Source organism: Pyxicephalus adspersus, chromosome 5, assembly GCF_032062135.1.
Source record: "Pyxicephalus adspersus chromosome 5, UCB_Pads_2.0, whole genome shotgun sequence".
Lineage (NCBI taxonomy): Eukaryota > Metazoa > Chordata > Amphibia > Anura > Pyxicephalidae > Pyxicephalus > Pyxicephalus adspersus.
Window position 1 is genome coordinate 87,417,805 of NC_092862.1, and position 15,778 is coordinate 87,433,582.

Below are 15,778 nucleotides of genomic sequence, written 5' to 3' on the forward strand. Positions count from 1 at the left end.
TGAAGGTTTACCTGTTTTCTGTCCAAGAACCTGACTGATAAATAACATTCTTTTGGGCTGCTAGTGGAGGGTACAATGTAATAAAGGCATTTATTTTTCTTTTATGTAATAAAACAAAAAAAAAAAAAAACACTTTTGCTATGTATGGTATGAGACTATTTTCACTGTATGACATCAGTGCTGGAATCAAGGAGATAAAAAGGCCTGACAGAAAGCAAATACAAGCAAACATGCATTTTTAAAAGGATGCATTATATTATTAGTTCAACTGTAAAGGATAGATTCAGATAAAGGAAACAATTACTGACTTCTTGTTTAGAAACTGTCAAAACGGTTTATGAGAGAGTCTGTATCACAAAAACAGACTTACCCAGTATAACACCACTAGCAATTCCAGGAATTCCTTGTATTCGAGTTACATCGTTTGCCAAAAAATAGCCATCACAAGTTAAACTGTGGTTTCCAGGTGTGCAAAATTTATTCCAGAGGACATCATTGGCTGTATCATTGGAAATGTTTTTGGCACAAATATTAAGATTTTGTGCTGATAATACACGATTTCCAAGAAGGCATATGCTGTAAAATACAAGAGTTTAGTAAGCAAAACCAGTCATTATAGAAAGGATGTATTTGATATACAAAAATAACAAGAAATACATGAGCTTTTTTATTTTAAATAACAAATCTTAGAATTTGCATCTTTTGGATAAAAAGAAAAAAAATCAATTTACAGTTTCTGGAAAACCTATTCATATAGGTTTATAATGCAAAAACAATCAAGAAGCATAGGATTTTTAAGGCAGTGATAAATTACATCATATATACGTACAATTTGAAATATTTTTAAAACATCACACTAAAACAGTGGTATCGTTTTACTTAGTTTAAAAACACCTTTTCACCCTTTGGGTATATAGCCCTGGGCAAATAGGGACAAGTGACACTACTTGTAACGTTCATATAAGCATTGCTTCCTATGTCACCACTATACCCCATCTTCTTTGTAAAATAGTTTGTTCATGTACATTATAGACACCTATGTGTATTATATCAGGTCACTGTTTCTAGATTTATTACAATTTTTTTGGCTTTGACAGGTGGCCTTTGAACAGCATACCTGTTCATTCTAAATAGTGTGCACCCATCTCTTTTTAATAACAAAATATGTACTTACACCTTCAACATGTACACTGAGAATAGGGTTGGGATAACTTTTGGGATAGTTGTGCCCATGGATGGACTTTAAAAAGTTGGTTAAGCAAAAATTCACTAAGGTAAACAGATTTATTATTTATCTTAATCAAAATTCACACAAATATTCTCTGTACTCAGAAAGTACTACAACCCTTCCCACTAGCCATGCTACATATTGGCCACACAATACTTGTCTATCTGGAAATTTACACAAAATATTTCCTACATTCCTTTCTGTTCCCGGTTAGGGTCCACACAAAATATTTTATACATTTCTTCCTATCCCCCCTATTAGGGTCCACACATCATATATTCTGTATAGGTAAATTTTGCCTCATCTGTGGCACTGCTGTCTGTAATAAGAACATTTCAGTAATTTTTTACTGCCTTTTGCAGAAGTAGTAATAGACGAAACCATAACATCCTCAGTCGGTAACAGGTAATGTGCTATAAAGTACAGTACCTGTTACCTGGGTAGCATGGTGGCTCAGTGCTTAGCACTCTGGTATCCTAAATTCACTAAGCACTGGGTCCTAAGTTCAAATCTTGGCCAGAACACTATCTACATGGAGTTTTACCCGTTTGCATGGGTTTCCCCCCCCCCACAATACAAAAACATGCAGTTAGGTTAATTCCACCCGAAATTGATCTTGGACTGTATTAAAGACATATGACTGAGGTACGGATAATAAATTGTGATCCCCTTTGAGAGAGTTAGTGACATGATTATGGACTTTGTACAGTGATGCGTAATATGTCAGTGCTATATACTGTGTAACAATATAAACAACAACAATTACATGCTGCCTTAGGGGAGTTTCTACTGCAGTTATGATGAGTAACATGGGAGTCCCTGTTAGGGTTAATGTGAAACTCTAGGACACTATTCCTGTTCTCTACTGACCTATCAATGTGTCATATTTGGATTGAACAACACTCCATTATCACCTTTTATTAACCATATTTTTACATTTCTGCCATTCAGTGAGGTAAAAAAAAATGTCTTGTAACAGCCAAAAAATGTTTAGTTCCTTTCAAGCAAGAATTTAATGCAGAAAAACAACATATAGGAATGCATGTATTTACTTACGGAAAATCTGGTGGATCAAATGCAGATTTGATTGCTCCAGCATATATGGCCATAATGGAAAGAATCACACAAGCAAGAAATACTAAAGCAAGCTTGTTTACATACTTAACACCCACAAATACTACTATGGCCATTATGGCAATTATGCATGTCCCATAAACTCTCATATTGTTCAACATGGCATGAGGATTATCTTGTTCTATTGGGAATATTGCAGCATTTGGTGATATATAAGTCTGGAGAAGAAAAATATATATTCAGAGTATTAATTAATTTAGTCCATCATTTAAAAAATGTCAATCCTAACTTGAAAATGCCAAAAAAGATATTATATAGTTGTTTTTCTTTTAGCTTTAAAGTGGCTGCACAATAACTATTTTATAGCCTAATGCACAGGGACATCATATGTGGCACCTCCGTTAATGTCTATGAGGATAAAGGGTCACCACACAAACCAAACAATGATTTAGTACTTACAAATATAAGCAGGTTAAACTTCACATTTGCTAATATTTTGCCTTTCCTGGGTTCCACCTTTCTGCCATTAAGAAAATGCAAATGAAATCACTAAATAAAACCTGCTTTCATTACATACCTGATTTTATATTTATTGACATGATCACCAGTTCTCAGCAAAGCATGCAAATAATGGATGGTGGGAGAAGGCTGGCCGGTGTGGTGTACAGAGCTTCCTTAAAACAAGAAGCTGTAAAAAATCTTCCACGTGATGTTGATTTCCATGTCTATTTCCTATATCCATGATTAGGGATAGTTCTGATTGAGAAGAAAGGACTGTATTGTGCTGGATGTCTACCACCCAGAAGAACGTGTTTTGACTTGAAGCTGCTTATGCACACTGCTAGAAGCTCACAGTGTGAACTCCGAATAGGCAAATTCAGTACAGAAGAGGAGTCTGTACGAATGTCCAAGACTGAGAGATAGAAAATGTTAAAGAAAATCTTGACCAATAAGATTTTTCAATTATCTTAAACACCCTGTGGCTGTGATACTGATTTGATCTGTTACTTTACTTACTGCTCCAATATAACATGCAGCATGTCTGCTCTGCATAATTTAAAAGGAGCAATTGTCTAAAAAAAAAAATATAACTTTTACATTTTTTATTTTGCCCAGAAATCAGCTTTAAAAATATATAAATATATAGATACACTTACCAAGAGAATTTCAATTGTTCCAAGAATGTACATAGCTCCAGCAAAAGTTGTGCCCAAATAAAAACAAAGGCCTACAGCTCCTCCAAATTCAGGACCTAAAGATCGTGAAATCATATAATATGATCCACCAGCTGTAAAAGGTAAATAATGACGTTAGAAAATACAATGGTAAAATATATACTAAATAGTAAATGAAAATAAAGCTCGCCAGCATAATTCTGCTTACGTCTTGAAACGCCAGTAAAATTTAAGGATATATTCTAGATCAAACATTAAAATGCGATAAGTAAAACACCTATTCTAGTTTTTTATTCTACACTGCTGACTGTAACAATAACACTGACTGGAAATTAAAAGCATAATTTTTTTGGGGCAATGTTTTTCCAAATTTATGTTTTGAAAGTTAGCATTCAGGTGTATGGTAACACATGTCAGCAGCAATGATTCCAGAAAAGCAAAATCCAAACAATTTAAGTCTTTTTCACATTGATAAAGATGAAAAATATTTTTCAGTTTTCAGTCTTCCAAAGAGTGCACAACCCAGTAAATTCACCCCAAATGTCAGACTGTGAAAAGATCAAAAGAAATTGCAAAAAAAAAAAAAAAAAACTCTGTTTTGATGTTAAATGTTCATGACAGTACAATTTAAAAAAACTGAACAAGTATGACTTGTTTAGAAGAGTAAATGGGAGAAAGTCTCTTCTATCCAAAAAGAACATGGCAGCATTGCTTAGGTTTGGAAAGCTGCATCTCAACAAACAAAAAGACTTCTGGAAGAATGCCCTTTGGAAAGATGAGACCAAAATGGAGATGTTTGGTCCCAATGAACAGCACCACGGCAAAAACCAAACACCAGCCACATGATCCGATACCTTTGCAGTCATTAGGTTGACCTTAAACTCCTCTGTATACCAAAGTAGTCCAAAGTATGAGCCATCTGTGTGTCAGCTAAAGCTTGGCCAAAATTGATCATGCACCAAGACAAAGGTCCCAAGCACACAGCAAATCTACAAAATAATTAATAATGCTTTGTTTTTTGTTATTTTTTATGTCCGGATACATAAAAGCTGAGAACTGAAAGAGGGTGTACTTTGTCACATGATACTGCAAATGCATCACAAGACGTATATTAAGATTGCATAAATTCAATCCTGACATACATGATGCACAATGTAACCATTGATAGTGCCTAAAGTGCCTAAAGATGGCTCCATCTTTCTGCAAGAAAATTAGATAAAATCATTGTCATTATTCCCACTGACAATATTTGGTTAGCCAACCATCATCTGGATTAATCAAAGATTCCTCCCAATTAAAACAACAGGAATATAGAGGTCTTAGAGATTGCCAGGGATCCACTAGCTCACCCTTGATTTTTTTCTGGGAGGAACAGGTGAAGTTTCATGTATCACAAACAGGAAATATATGTGTTAAACTGGAGGTGATATAGCGAAGGATAACATCTAAACCATCACTTTCTGTTTCTAATAATGCAAGTGTTTCCCGTTTTAGTAAACACTGTAGTGGGACAGCATTATAATTAATTGTAAGTGAGGCATTTAACGTCTTGCCATTCAAGGATTCAAATAATTTTTGTCTTATTACAGTTTATTTTAAAACAGTTTGCATATAAACCAATCAGTAAGGAAGAAAATGTTTAGGAAATATTTAAAAAGGGTTGACCCTTTTAAGCATCCCTGGTAGTGTTATATGGTTTGTTCCAAAACTGCCACATTTGGTAGACTCTGATCTGTTAAAGAAGTGGAAAAGTTAGATAAACTTGGATCTGCTCCAAAAGAATGCCCATCAATACCATAGTAAGGCATGAACATCATTAAGTGACTTTCTATAAAGGTTACCTTGTTAGCTTACCTGGTACAACTCCATTGGTTGCAATTGCACTCATGGATATAGCAGTTAACATTGTCTAAAATGTAAACAAAGTAAATGATTACCAAGTACAATATGCAAAGCAATTACATTTGACCAAATCAATTATACTAGCCGTTTTAGCTAAAAAGTGGTTTTATGCCTCTGGTGCTCTGTCACATCAAGAGATACATTCTCCTAGAGCAGGTATTACATACACAGGACATACACAGGGTTAAGCATACCACCACTTGAATATCATCTTTACTTATAAAAGCTAACAATCTACAAGGTTTACCTTAAATATTCATCATACCAATAGAGAAAGATATACCCAACTTATTGATGTACATAAAAAAAACACACACAAAAATCCAAGGAGCCTTGTACTACATGGAACCTTTCTGAATCAAGGCTCCGTTGTAAAACTTCTCAAGAGTCACCTACTCAATCTTCATTTTGATCACCAATACATGGCAGAATATTTACAGTAGATGGTAGATTCTTCCACATTTTGTTACTATCTATCTGGGCTTTGGGGTGTCCCCATACACCTTTAGTTTTCAAGGATCTCCAACAGAATTTTTCAACTCTCCAATATCTGTCAATTACAGGAATCACCAACATTTCTCTGAAGGGCACCATGATTTTTAAATATGCCTTTAACAATGTCATTTAAATAGGTTTTTAAGAATGTTGAACAAATTGTTTAAATACCTACACATAAACAGCACATAAGAACAATGCAAAAAGATTCAAGTATTCCAGCTGTTCCTACAATCCAAGTCAGTCGTAGAAAAAGTATGACGCCAAGTATGTTTTGCAAGCATGGCAAATATACTCCAATGAAGGTTCCCATTCGTGTTTCCTAAAAGTAAAAAAAAAAAAAATAAAAAAAATAAAGTAATGTATGCATAATTTTCTAAAATATTTATAGAAATGCTACATATTATGTTTAATAAAACACCTAAATTAAATGCTGAAAATAGGTTATAGATCAGTATTTACATTTAATGGTGAGTAGTATCCATAAACCCGCTTGCACATCCATGTTGATCTGGGCCCATTGTTTTTTTTGATTTATATACAATGAATCAACAAACGAAACACAGAGAAATAAGATAGCCAAGAGAAATCTGTCTGTCCTCTAGTAATTATAGCGTTCATAGTTTTGCTAACCCGAAATAATTCTCCACACAAATATCCATAAAAAAATAAAGAAGGTATATGACAATGACTGGTTGCTGAAGATTAATTAGACTTTCTTGCAAAGTTACATAGTAGAAAAATCAAAGCGTAAAAGATGTTAATACATCCATATTACTAATGTTTAGAGGGGAAATACATACATGACAACTGTCTGATATTAAACTAATATTTATTGTAAGAGGGCCTCATACAATTCACATACCTTAACAATGTAGCAGAATTGTGCAGAGTTTCAGCAGACTGAGGTGCTGCAGGTATCAAAGGCAAAGACTGGGAATAGGAAATTCCTGCCCTTACAAGACTTGGCATCTGGAACGAGGTTGTGCGCATGCGTGAGGTTCTGCGCATGCATGGTAGTAATAAAGCATTCCTTTCCACCCTTTCTTGATGGGGGATAATATACACAGACTGCTGCTCAGCATTCTCCTCCCGTTTGGCCAGCAGCTTCACTGGGAACCATTGAGCCACCCATCATTTACATAAGGGTGGCCCAATAGGGTATCCTGCAAAAAAAAAAAAAAAAAAAAAAAAAAAAAAAAGGTGGAAGTGAATGCTTTATCACTACCACGCTGAAATCTCAGACATGTGCACAACCTCGTTCGAGACACCAGTTGGAAAGCCTTATAAGGGCAGGAATTTCTTATTCCCAGTCCTTGCCTTTGATACCTGACAACTTTTCCTTTTTCCCCTCCCTCCTACTATACATTCCCTCCCCTATTCCCCACCCCCTTTGGCCACACTTATCGATCATTTCACTTGTCCATCCACCTATCCCCTCACCTTCTGTTTTTCTCCAGCCAGCCCCCCTGCCACCACCCCCTCTTGCCGACTAACAGGGAACAAATCGCTTTGCAATACTTGGTGTATCACACTATGCTGCCTATACAGTAGACGGGCAAGTGCCTTTGCCCACCCGCTGTGCGACGTATTGTCCCTTGTTTGACCTGCAGCCTATTGCTGCGGGTGTCTCTCTGCACTGCCATGACTCTGATCCCAGATCAGAGTTCGTGGCACTGCAGTCGAAGCCAGTAGAAGGGGGAGGCATGGTTCCCATCAGTCAATCCCCCTCCTACATATGTGCAGTATGTCCCTTGCAGACCCACAGGCCATGTGCTGCGAGGAACGCTAGCTGCTCGCCTATTTAGGAAAGCAATTTTCCTTGACAACCTCTGGCTGTGCTACTTTACAACTATTTCCAAACTCTGTGGTTTTGATCCTCAGGTAACTATCCTTTATTTATATCCTTTATCATCCAATGTAATTTAAATATTTAATATATTATCATCAATTCATCAATTGAAACAACACCTATCATATGTATACAATATCACCTCATAGACTATCAGAAAGGTTGCCATCTAAACACACCTATTCATAATATATATATATATACACATACACACACATATATATACATATACATACACATACTTACATACACACACATATATACACACACTGTATTTTTTGCACTATAAGACACACCTAGTTTTAGAGGAGGAAAACAAGAAAAAAAATATTCTGAACCAGTACCAGGGGTGTTGTGGAGATATGAAGGTCTCCAGTGTTGGAGATATGAAGGTTTATACATAGGGGTAATGACAGCAATAGGGACACAGATCTCATGCTGCTGCTGGTATACGAAGGGTAAGATTTTTTCACAGTGCAAGATGGGCAGGGACCAGCACAGCTGAATTCCACCCCAGGTACACCCAGTGGTTTGTCTGCAGCAGACTGCAGGTTCGCTAAAAGAGCACAGGTGTGCTACTATGAGAGAGGAAGCATGTAGGCTGTGGAGTCTGTGCTGTTTGCAAAGGAAAGCTGTTGTGGCTGTTCATCTATGCTGAATTGATTTATGGACTTCGAGGACTCTTGCACCCACTTGTGTCCAGGTCTGGTAAGCTGCCTTTTTACTTTTTTTCCATTTATGCTGAAGGGAGACCATGCACTGAGGAAAGATTTCCACAATTTGCAATCAGGTTGTATTGGGCAACCAAGGTGCGGTGCGGGAAGAGGTTGTTGAGCAGTTCAACCCTTCAGGCACATGGTTTAAGACCTGGTGCAAGATGAAGCATTTGGGGGGTCACCTAGGGGCCTAGTATAATGGACCATTTTTTTCTGGCAGGAGTAAAGGCAGAAGTATTGTGCCTCCTACACCACATGGTGGCTAACTGCGCCAGTGTTGCATTATCGCAGCCCTTTGGTGCCCCTGCCCATAATAGAGGTCCCTTTCTATGGTATTGTCATGGACATAGTGCGGCCACTCACTCCCCGGAAGTGTCCCCTCTGGAAAAATCCTCGTCCAAAGCGATTGTAAGGAGAAACTTACAAATAAAGGAACTCCTTTTATGTGAAAAGTGATGGCTGACCTATGCCAACTCTTCCAAATCAAGCAGTTGTGGACCTCCGTCTACCACCTGCAGGCAGGTGGCATGGTTAAGCGTTTTAATAAAACCCCTAAGATAATGCCTAAAAATGTTATGGATGGGAAAGGCTGGGACTGTTTTGTTTACTTTTCAGGAAGTCCCGCAGGTTTCCACTGGGTTTTCACAATATGAGCTGTTGTATGTCTCCGGCACTGCTTGACTTAGTGAAGGAAAAAAGGAAAAGTGAGCCCAGCCCCCACAAAAGTGGGGTGGAGCATTTTTCCCAGCTGCAGGAATGTATAGCCAAGGTCAAGGAACACCTGAGTGTCCAGCAGGACCAAAGTTAGATGTAAAATCAGTGAGCAAAGATAAGACAGTTAAAGGTGGGGGACAGGGTGGCTGTACGATTTCCACAGTGGAGGGTAAGTTTCTGGCTTGGTGGCAAGGTCCTTTTGAGGTGGTCGACAAAGTGGGAAAAGTGAACTACAAGGTTCACCTGCCAGGGAAACGGAAGCCCAATCAAATTTACCATGTAAATTTGTTGAAACCTTGGAGGGAGAGAGAGGCGGTATCTCTAATGGCCCAGGTGTATATGGAACCAAGAGTCGGTGTGGAGAGTGTAACAATAGCATCCGCACGGTCTAGGCCTCGAGAGGTTCAAGAGGCTAAGGAATTCCTTCACAGGAATAAAAAGATTTTTGGACTTCCTTGAGCTCACCCATATGATAGAAGATGACATTAGTACCGAGCCTAAGGCAAGGGTATTTGTTAAGCCCTGTCGTATACTAGAACCTGACGTAAAGTCTCAGAAGGGGTGATCGACGAAACGCAAAGCAAATGAGGGAATTAAGGATTTGCAGAAAGACTGGTCCAGCACAATTGTGTTAGTACCCAAGTCCAAACGGAACTGTGGGATTCTGTAACCATTTTAAAAAGTTGATTGAGATTTCAATGTTTTATGCTTATCCAATGCTGCGATTAGACAAATAATCAAAAGGTTAGGCCCCACATTGACCACCCTGGATCTGACCAAAGGATATTGGCAGATAACCTTGGACAAGTAGGCACAGAATAAGACTGCATTCTCCCTCACAGATGCTAAGTGTCACTATAAAAGAATGCCATTTGGGCCAAAAACTGCTCCGGCTACCTTTCAAAGGGTAATAGGTAAGCTACTGCATCCACATTGGACATATGTCTTGGTCTATTTCAATGATATCGTCATCTTCAGCATGAATTGAATCAGGCAGTGTTGGATGCTAAATGCTACATTGTTGGTAGACAGTTGGTGAAGGTTAATAAGATTGAGGTAATTCAGAACTAGCCTCGCCTACCCCCCCCCCCCCCCCTTCCAAGAAACAGGTCAAACAGTGTATATCCATTGGTACTTCTATCCTCAGTCTGTGAGACTGAAGAGGGAGAAGAGATAGGAGAGGACCTTGTCCAGAAGAGCTTACAATCCAAGCTCTTCTTGGATTCATGGTAATATTTCCTTATCAAAGATTCTTCTTAGTGTGGTGTTTCCATTACCATGAACTTGGTCATATGGCAATAACTGATTTATTGACTGACTGGTTTTCACAGTGTAACTTCTCTTCTAGGGAGAAACTTTAGTCTCTGTTTGCCAATGTGACACCAAAGTGTTATTACACTCCTAAATGATCCAGGCCAGCAAACTTCCAAAACCTTTGCTTTCATAGGGGTGGTCACACTTGCTGATGACCAAATCATCAGGTGCAATTGTTTACCAAAACCTGGTTGCTACTTACCTTTTTATTTTGTCCCAATATGCAAAACTTTAATTTTTTTTTTTACCTTTTCACATGACTTTATATTGCTTATGCTGCAGGGGCTATACCAGCTATTATTGCCTCAGGTAAGTTGGATTCCCCCATCCCCAGAACTGATTGCTGATCTGGAATACCTGCTCCCGTTTGCTCCTCCACAGTTTACAAAAATGTGAAGATGTGATGCTGTAAAAATGCTACAGAGGAGGACAGTAAAATAGGTCCAAACAAGCAAATGAAGGTATACCGGCATTTTGTCACAGCAGACGCCACAAACACTCAGAAGAGTGGACCCTCTGAGCTATCTGCACATTTGGTGGAGGTGTGAGCTGAGGCCCAGAGTCAAAGAAACAGCCTGGTGTTCACCAGGGCCCCCCACAAGGGGTGATGGGCTTTGCTGCAGGCAGCTCTCAGGTTGCGGCCCTCAGACACCTCAGACACACCCAGACGTACCTTCACCAGTAGAGGAGCATGAAGATCAGAGTGAGAAACCCAAGATCATTCTTGAGGACCGTAGCCCCTCCTGTGGACCAGATATTGAAGTTTACCCTGGAGCAACCTGGAATCGATAATGGACTCTACGTCAAACTCCTCTTTAGAGTCAACCTGGATTGGAGCAAGGGAAGAAGATTTACGGGAATACCGGTTAAGGATAAGAGGTTTCAGGAGAGAAATAGTAAAAGAGTTGGGTATCCCAAGACTGGAGGGCAGCCGCAGTTTGTAGGTCACTTGATTAATTTGGGATAAAACAGAAAAAGGTCCAAAAAAAGCGAGGAGCCAGTTTGGGAGATGGGACTTATGGATGCCCATTTCTTGTAATGGAGAAATGCCTTACATAAAGCTCTCTGAGCATCCTCCCATATTTCATGAAAGCTGACTCTGACTGCTGTGGTGGCTGGAACTTTTGAACCAGAGTAAATAGGAGGAGGCACTCTGGGATGACACCCATAGGTCAGGAAAAAAAGGACTGAATTCTGTAGACTCACTGACGCTGTTGTGGGCAAACTCAGTCCAAGGAAGCAGTTCATTCCAGTTGTCCTGTCTGGCTGAAACATAAGAACGAATGAATTGTTCTAGGCACCGATTGACTCGTTCAGTCTGGCCATTGGACTGTGGGTGGTAGGCTGAAAAGTCCAGCTGAACTAACAAATTACACAGAGCCCTCCAAAAACGTGAACTAGATGCCGTGGTCAGACACTTTACTGGACAGAAGACCATGTAGGCGAAATACTTCATGAAGGAAGATTTTTGCCAAGGCAGGAGCTTCAGGACGCCCTTTTTAAAGAGATAAAATGAGCCATTTCGGAAAAACAATCTACCACAACCAGGATCACTGTACAGCCTTTGGATGGAGGCAGATCCATGATAAAATCCATGGAAATGTGAGTCCAGGGACACTTAGGTAGGGGAAGAAGTGGCAAGAAGGAGGACTTCTGGTAACTTTGTCTTTTGCAGCTCTTGGTGGCCAGTGAGTTTAGAGTCATGTCCCCATGCAAGAATGGAGAGCCTTTTTCACAAATTGCTTTCTGTGAGGAAACTTTTCAAACATACTGGTGCAGTCAATATGATTCTGGAAGGATCAAAAATGTGGACAGGTTCTACCGTGTTTCCCCGATGATAAGGCAAATAAGCCACCCCCTGATTTTTGCTCAAAAAATTAAAATAAAGCACCCCCCGCAAATAAGACACCTACCGATACCTGCCACTGTGTGCCTCTGTGTGACTCCTCGATGCTGGCTGCAGTGCAGAGTGAAACTGAAAGTAACTTCAAAGGACAAGCAAGCTGCTGATCCCTGCCCTAATGGAGTCTGTTACCTGGCTGTAGAAGCCAAAAAAAAAGGGAGTCAGTGAACAGAAGGGGACAATAAATGGCACATAAGTGATCAGAAGGGGACGATGAATGGCACATAAGTGATCAGAAGGGGACATGAATGGCACATAAGTGATCAGAAGGGGACGATGAATGGCACATAAGTGATCAGAAGGGGACAATGAATGGCACAGAGTGAACAGAAGGGGACAATGAATGGCACAGAGTGAACAGAAGGGGACAATGAATGGCACAGAGTGAACAGAAGGGGACAATGAATGGCACAGAGTGAATAGAAGGGGACAATGAATGGCACGTGAGTGATTTTCAACAATAAATGTGTACTGTAGTCTTCTTCATGGGAAAATAAGACATCCCCCTGAAAATAAGACCTAGGGCATATTTTGGCATTTCAAAAAATATAAGACAGTGCCTTACCATAGGGGAAACAGGGTAGACCTTCAGTATCAAAGGAATGAGACAGGGCATCTGCCCGTTCTTGGCTCCAGGACGAAAAGTGAGAACAAAATTAAACCTAGAAAAAAATAAGGCCAAATAGGCCTGACGTGGATTTACCCTCTGGGTGGTTTGTAGGTACAAGAAATTTTTGTGATCTGTGTGAATAGTGACTGGGAAGAGAATGCCTTCAAGAAGGTGATGCCACTCCTCCAGAGCAAGATTTACAGCCAATAGTTCTCGATCCCCTATAGTGTAATTCTTTTCTAAGGGCGAAAACTTCCTAGAAAAGAAGCCACAAGGATGTAACTTCCCAGAGTTGCTTTGTTGGGATAGAACAGCCCCAACCCCTACTGAGGAGGCATCAACTTCCAGAAAAAATAGCTTAGTTGCGTCAGGGTGCAATAAAACAGGGGCAGAAGTAAGGGCTTGCATAAGGAAAATAAAGGCATGAAGGGCCTTTTCAGAACAGGATTTTTAGTTTGCCCCCTTCTTGGTAAGCGCAGTGATTGGTGCCATCATTGAGGAGTAGTCTTTGATAAACTGCCTGTAATAATTAGCAAAGTCAAGAAAACTTTTGAGTTGCTTTCAGTCCTTGTGGTAATGATCATTTCAAGACAGCGGAATTTTTTTCTGTGTTCATATGTTAACCCTGGCTAGGGATGATATAACCCAAAAAAGGCAACTCAGGGAGCTCAAAGACACTTCTCTAATTTGGCATAAAGTCCATTGTCTCAGAGGCGTAGTAGCACTGTCTTCACATGTTCACGGCGAGTTAGAAGGTCCCTTGAAAAGATCAGTATGTCATCCAAGTATACAAAAAACACAAATGTAGAGAAAATTGCGGAAAATATCATTACCGAAGTTCTGGAATACTGCAGAGGCATTTCGCAGTTCGAAAATCAGAAGCAAGGGGTACCTATTTTTTATTGTGATTTTATTAAGCCTGCGGTAGTCTATACAGGGATAAAAAGAACCGTCCTTCTTACCGACAAAGAAAATGCCAGCACCAGCAGGTGAGGTGGACTTGTGGATGAAACCTCGTTCAAGGTTTCTTTATTGTATTCTGACATAGCTAGGTTCTCTGGCCTAGACAGGGGTTAAACACTTAATTGAGGAGGCATGGTTCCAAGCAAGAGTTCAATGGAGTAGTCATAAGTACAAGAGGCGGCAGGGTCTCAGCCTGTTACTTTAGAAAATAACACCCATAAAACCCCTGTAGGGGTCAGGAAAGGTGGACAAAGAAGCAGGTTCAGTCACACAAATAGAATACACTGCGGTTCTGTGTGGTGAACACCTCTTTGACTAGGGGGCACATGCGCGAAGCAGGCGGGCAGATGTGAGAATCCTGAGCCTGCTCTGCTCTACACCAGGACAAGCGGGGCTGCAAACGGGCACATCAAGCAGCGGTTTTGGCCTCAGGAGGCTCCCTGAGTGAGAAGCAGTATAGAGGGAGGCTTGCAGCTGGAGAAAATTAGATGTCGACTCACGGTAAAAGCCTGCAGCAGCGTGTGTTAACACAGGCAACCTCAGCATGCAGGAGAGCCAAGATGGAGGATTCCTCCATTCACATGTGTCAGGAAAAAAGCGAGTGCTCTAGTGAAACAGAAATGTATACAGGGAGCCTGCCCTCAACACCAGTGGTTCAGTTACAGCCTTCAGATTCAGAAAGCCTTTTGGAAAAATTTCAGTTAATGGTACATACAGCATTGAAGAGTACTTTTCAAGGGAGCTAAGAGAGATGGGCCAGCGTGCAGTACAACTTGAGGGGTGAGTAGATGATGTTACCACAGTCCTAGAGGAGCACGAAGAGGATATTGAGTGTTTGAAACATAAGGTACAGCTTTTACATCATAAAATGGAGCATTATGAGAACAGGGCTTGCCGCTCTAACCTCCACATACGTGGCTTACCAGAAAGCATAATTGATCCTAATACAACAGTGACTGCCATTTTTTGTGATATATGTCCTGAGATAGCAGTGGAAAAGCTAGAATTGGACCGTGTACACCGCACATTAGTAAAACCAAAAGCTGATGGTCCACCAAGGGACATTGTGGTTAAGTTGCATTACCCCTATGTCAAAGATGCAATAATGAAGGCAGCCAGAAAGAAGGAACCCCTCACTTTTCAAGGTCATAATTACCAGCTTTTTATGGACTTGGCTCCAGCAACGATACTGCTCTGCAGGGAGATAAAACCATTCCTTCAGATGCCACAGAATCAAAGATCCCCTATAGATGGGGCTTTCCCTCAATTGTTATTTACATATGGGGGCAAGCTACCTCTTCATTAGAGGAGGCCAGAAATCAGTTTCAGGAAATGGGACTTTATGCCTGTGATCAATATGAGAAATATCTACTAGCTTATCTGGGATATTGATTATGTATTTGTGAGGAGCATTTTTTTTTTTATAAATGGTTAGTTGAATATTTAGAAATTGGCTTGATGTTAATAAGTATTTATTGATGGGCCCTGGTCATGGTGTAGAGGTCACTGCGCTCTCCTGTAAGTTGCCAGGGATATCCTCAGCCAATTAGGGGACATGCCTGACGACATTCTTGGGGCAACAGGAAAGATTCTGTCTTCTCTTGTTTTTATTGCATTTTTGTATTATCAGAAAGGGAGGAGGCGGGGTGAGAGCGGGTCTCCACTCTGCACACTCTGGGTGTATATATTATGCATAATGTCTAGTATTTTGTTTGTTCAGTGTTACCCGTCTTAAGCTACGTACACACGGCAGATTTTTATCGCCCGATAATCGGCATCGGCCAATTATCGGGCGAAAATCTTCCGTGTGTACAGTCGGTGTCGTCCATCGT

General features: G+C 40.1%; 1 protein-coding gene across 5 annotated transcripts in view; it reads right to left on the bottom strand.

The window, feature by feature from the left end:
• The window catches only part of SLC12A7 (solute carrier family 12 member 7), a 198,807-nt gene that overhangs the window by 125,305 nt on the left and 57,724 nt on the right, over positions 1-15,778 (bottom strand). For all 5 annotated transcript variants that reach the window (XM_072412049.1, XM_072412048.1, XM_072412045.1 and 2 more), the window contains exons 4-8: positions 6,050-6,196; positions 5,332-5,386; positions 3,460-3,590; positions 2,285-2,520; positions 371-576 (exon numbers count right to left, since the gene is read on the bottom strand). In XM_072412049.1, the coding sequence (XP_072268150.1) occupies positions 371-576; positions 2,285-2,520; positions 3,460-3,590; positions 5,332-5,386; positions 6,050-6,196 (775 nt within the window). The remainder of the gene's footprint in view (positions 1-370; positions 577-2,284; positions 2,521-3,459; positions 3,591-5,331; positions 5,387-6,049; positions 6,197-15,778) is intronic.